General features: G+C 38.1%; 1 protein-coding gene across 1 annotated transcript in view; it reads right to left on the bottom strand.

The window, feature by feature from the left end:
• Positions 1 to 204: 204 nt before the first annotated feature.
• LOC102308089 (ribonuclease inhibitor) overlaps positions 205 to 5,384 on the bottom strand; it is an 8,856-nt gene continuing 3,676 nt past the window's right edge. The window contains exons 3-7 of the mRNA XM_005952444.3: positions 4,839 to 5,012; positions 4,450 to 4,623; positions 3,206 to 3,379; positions 1,689 to 1,735; positions 205 to 1,527 (exon numbers count right to left, since the gene is read on the bottom strand). Coding sequence (XP_005952506.2) covers positions 992 to 1,527; positions 1,689 to 1,735; positions 3,206 to 3,379; positions 4,450 to 4,623; positions 4,839 to 5,012 — 1,105 coding nt within the window. The 3' untranslated portion in view covers positions 205 to 991. The remainder of the gene's footprint in view (positions 1,528 to 1,688; positions 1,736 to 3,205; positions 3,380 to 4,449; positions 4,624 to 4,838; positions 5,013 to 5,384) is intronic.

The raw sequence follows: 5,384 nt of genomic DNA, 5'->3' as shown, positions 1-5,384 counted from the left end.
CCGCCGGTCTTTTAAACGTGCTATACAAATAAAGTTGTATTGTATTGTATTGTATTTGAATATATTTGTTACATTGTTATATGTGTTGCATTAGTTTAAAGGTTTTATGTTATTAATAAATTGATTAAAACAAACAATAATTGATACTGAACTCAATTTGATTTACAGGCATTTTTAACATGTATGAACATAACGCTAACTATGAACAATATTACATGGATATTTATTTGATAGCAATAAAATAAATAACAACAATTAAACCAGAATATTTCAAATACACAGTATGCAAAGATGAAAAAACAATATTTACCATTGTTTACACAGGATTAACCTGAGTGACCTGTTCCTGGATCATTTCTGTAACAACTGTAATAGATTACAGGAAGTCTCTGGCAGTGTTGCTGAATCTGCTGGAGCAAGATCAGAAATAGATGGGGTGCTGCAACTGAGACCTGCGGTTTGCCTTTTCTGGTCGGTGATTGTAGAATCTCACAGGGTTGTCTGCAAAGAACTTTAGCATGCTTCCTCCCACTGTCCACTGCATCGTCCATCCACAAGGTTTGCAGGGCTGGCTCACTCCATGGCTGCCACACCACTGAGATGTTTTCAGAAATATGCAAGCAGGACATGGTGGATGCTATATTACTACTAGTATAATACTTGTAACTCTGTAGCAGACAACAGTTTGATAAAGTGCTATGTACAAAAAGAAAACAAAAGATTAGATTCTATAAGTTTCAATGGCATTTAGTTTATATATTTTATATAATAAATTACATGTGTAATAATGACCGGTGTTGTGCCAAAAAATGATCGTCTGCCAAAAACCGATTTCTGGTTTTTGCCCAAAACTGATTACTTGTATTTAAATTGCTAAAAATACCTTGTTGGTCTATAATACGTGAAACATATGTCAAATGTATTAATGTCATTAATGATGTCATTAGTGATGACATGTTTCTCTAACAGGAGGACACTCTTTACACTCAACTTAGCACAGACACACTGAGGAACCTGGAAACAAGAACCTAAATCCAGGATAAAGAGTTTCAGTGAATGTGGTGTTGAAGGTGTGGAGGTGGATCAGAGTGTCAGAGGAGACTCTGTAGAAGGACAGAGTGCCAGCAGGACAGTCCACATACACTGCTACTCTGTTAGAGACAGAGGAGGAGGAGGAGGAGGAGATGGATGTTCCTGTGTTATTGTGTCTGACAAATTGAGGACCATCATCAGTGCAATATAGACTCCAGGACTGATCATTAAATCCAAACAGACAGCCATCACCTCCTCCTTTTCTTCTGATGCTTCTGTAACTCACTGATATCTCAACGTCTCCACTCCACTCGACCTCCCAGTAACAGTGACCAGTCATATCATTTCTACACAGTAGTTGAGTCCAGTAATCAAATCTGTCTGGATGATCAGGATATGATTGAACCTCCTCCACACGTTTCACCTTCCTGTTGTTGTCAGACAGTTGGAGGTTTGTGTTCACTGTGTTTGTGTCGATTGTGAGTTGACAGGAATCTGATGGAGAGAACAAACACAATCCAGCTGCAGTTATTGATCCATCATCTGTTCATTGATTGACCCTTTGATGATGACTCCTGACATCAGAGATGTGAATGATGAAGATGGTTGAATGTGTGCTGCTTTGTTTTCATGAATCCCATTAAAAACACACTTACACTTCCTCAGACCTGGTCTCAACCATCGGACTCCAGCAGGCTCCACCCTGAAACGAGGAGGGGGGTCAGACCAGCACAGTCTCTTTCAGCATGCACACATGTACATTACATGGCTCTCATACACATGAACATTCATAGTGTTCATCAAAGTGAAATTCTGTAGAGATGTGTTTGTTCCATTTCCTCATTCCAGACTGTTGCAGGTCCCGGATGGAGGAAACACAGCACAGATGACCCTCTCTAAAGACTTTATTGTCTGGCCCCATCCTGCTTTATGACTGAGGCGAATCAGATGTGCACAGGACAGACTGCCATTTCTCTAGACAGGGTTATCTTTGTATTAGTCCTAAAAGATTAATCAACATGATGTCTTGAGTCAGTGCTGCAGCACAGTAGTTTTACAAAGACTGTGACGCTGGCACTGTTTCAGGTAATCTCCCAAGTTAGCATCCCTAAAGAGATACTGGCCATCTCGTTCATGTCTTGCACACTGAAAGAACAGTACAAATTACTTGGCATTAGATTTATTTAGACCAGCATCTACCAGCCTCAGAGTGAAAGGTTGGTGGAGCATCTCAAAAAGACTTCAAAGGTCATAATTCATAAATTAATTCACAAGAAATGCAATTGACTTTTTTGTTTGCAGTTTAGGAAGTGCACCACACCTCTGCAGGAATTTCTCCTTTTGACCTGCTGTTTGGCAGCAAATCCTGTGGGCGTTGGACCTAATTAATGAAAAGTGAAGAAGGTCCAAACCGAGTAAAAAATGAAATATTTTCTTAGAGCAAAACTACACACATAGGGCTAGTTGTGACGAGAGAATATGCTCCAGGGCAAAATCAGCAGCACTTATAAAAAAAGAGGGGCTATGCTTAAACAGTTTTCACTAGGAGACAAACACCCTTCATCTAGATTAAACTTAGTTGCCAAGATGCAAGGACCCTTGGTTACATGGTGAACAAGGGCCATTTACCCCAAGTGATCTTGTGGCTGGGTACACTGTCTTCACTATTATCTAGTGGGATGCCACAGCTGGAACATGATTTTTTTTTTTTTATAATAAATTCACAACACAACATAATTTCCCTGTGGTTGTTAGGTTGTCACACAGTCCACTTAAATACAACTTTACCAATAATTTGTTTTTAACATTTTGATCAATTTAGGCTTAGTCCTTGCACTGTCCCTAAACAGAAATTAATCTAATTTGAATCCAGTCAAAAGTGAGGGAGAGGATTATTCTTTAAAAAGACTATGCCATTAAACATACAGACATCTATCCAAACAGGTTAATAAATGGTGAGCAAAATCCAGTTATGAATATTGGTCCTGGATTAGTCCTTTTTGTACACCACACTGATTAGTATTTCTTTATAATCCCGTTTGATTAATATTTGTGTTTCTGAAAATATTCTGGCATGTGTCATTGTCACATTTGCATCAATCAAATAGCAAGTGATTGAACAACACAGAAGATATTTCCAGCTCTTCCTCTTCTTCAGACATTCTTTTCAGACCTTAGTGTGTCCAGTTTCCAGCGGGGATCCTTTAGTCCAGCCAACAGCAGCTTCATTCCTGAGGCTCCTGGATGATTGTAGCTCAGGTCCAGCTCTCTCAAATGGGAGGGATTAGAGCTCAGAACTGAAGCCAGAGATGTACAGCCTTCCTCTGTGATCAGACAGCATGACAGACTGCAGAGATACAAAACAATCAATCTATAAATATTTATGTAGCAGTAAACCCTACAACATTACAGAGAATGCCTTAAAAAACAGACATTTTATTAGAGTTCTACTTGGGTATATTGGGCAGAAAAAACTGCCTTTTAACAGGAAGAGATGTCCAACAGAACTAGGCTCAGGGACTGTTGATTCAACTGTAACTATATGATTCAATTTAAAAAACAAAACAAAAAATGTTTGAGGTGTAATCTTAAAAGCAAAGATTGTCTCTGTCTCCTCAGTGCAAACAGGGCCCTGGTTCACTTTGGTGTTGCTTTGGCCATGCACCTCTTGATTTTTTCCAACTTTGAATTTTGCACTGCTGCTGGGTTAACAGTTTTTACTGTGATTTTAATGATATTTCAATACAGAAACTCAGAGATTCATAGATTATAGTGGGGAGGGTTTGTTGTAACATTTTTAAAAAGTTCAACTTTGCAGACTGAGAGTAATTGGCTTTGTTTAGATATGGGTACTATGATGTCTCAAACATATAATATTGCAAATGGCAAAACTGTATTTGAGAACAAGAATTTACACTTTAATTCTAGACTTAATGGGGGACATAGGAAGAGAAGCCAATTTGGAAATAACAGTTTTTAACTTTCTATTCACAGTCACTACTCGCTGGAGCATTTTAGATCAACTGAAACCTTTTTAGTAAGTATGTACATAGTTTTTTCAGCATCAGTCAGAATCAGAATGTTTTAGATTTTATTGGTGTTGATCACAACGGGGATGCCAGTATTACATTTATCTTATTGTACTGTACAATATAAAGCGCCTTGAGGCGACTGTTTTTGTGATTTGGTGCTATATAAATAAGATTGAATTAAATTGAATCTTCCTTATACACAATAAAAGACATGAGACGATGAGAAAAGAGTCCAAAATTCCTGCTGATGTTTTGGAAATATTTCAGACAATGATTCAGGGTCTACTAATCAAACCAAAGGCAAATAAAATGCACCTGACAATTTTATAAACATTTATTAGAAATTGTAAGCTTGATTATACATTATGGAGAGTTGAATCCTGACCTGAGACTTTCCAGTGTACAGTGTGGACTCTCAACTCCAGCACACAGAAGCTTCACTCCTGAATCTTCTAGGTTGTTGTCACTCAGGTCCAACTCTTTCAGACTAGAGGACTGAGAGCTCAGAACTAAGGACAAAGCTTCACAATTTCTCTCTGAAAGGTTACAGACACTCAATCTGGAAAATAAAGAACACAAAAACAGTTTGGGGACTGGCTGGAATAAATTTTGCCTTGTTTTAAACACATCAGAAATGTGGGACTTCCCCGTGATTTAGAAGAAATTAAAAAATACTGAGATACAACAAGAAACATGTTAAGTTCAAATTTATTAGCTACTTTAGACTGGTTAATCATGTCATTTAAAGAACAACATAACATTGTTGGATGGGACCTTAGTGTTTCCAGTGCACAATGTGGACTCTGTAGTGCAGCAGACAGAAGCCTCACTCCTGAATTTTGTAGGTCGTTGTTACTCAGGTCCAGCTCCCTCAGATTCGAGGTTTGGCAGGTGAGGACTGAGGACAGTGCTTCACAGCTTTTTTCTGAGAGGAAACAGCTACTCAAACTAGACATAAAGAACACAAGAATACAATCTAACATCATGGATTCTAAATACTTTCATGGTGCAATGAGGAGGTTCTAGATTTGGCTATACACACACACACACACACATCCATAGAGCGCAGTTCTAGGAACAGCTAAGAAAATGCACAGGACCCACAAGCTCCCAGGCCTCTGGTAGAGGACCCGAGCTTGTCTATAAATATAGATATCTATCTATCTACATATATATATACATACATACATGCATATACATATATACATACATATATACACATACATACATATACATATATACTAGGGGTGCAATGTAATTGAGCATTGCGTGGCACATCCAACATACTAATATATATATATATATATATATATCACTCCC

The sequence above is a fragment of the Haplochromis burtoni genome, unplaced genomic scaffold (assembly GCF_018398535.1).
Source record: "Haplochromis burtoni strain Fernald_Lab_line unplaced genomic scaffold, NCSU_Asbu1 Contig_1298, whole genome shotgun sequence".
Lineage (NCBI taxonomy): Eukaryota > Metazoa > Chordata > Actinopteri > Cichliformes > Cichlidae > Haplochromis > Haplochromis burtoni.
Note: the sequence above shows the minus strand (reverse complement) of the source record. Positions and strands in the feature narration are given on the sequence as shown.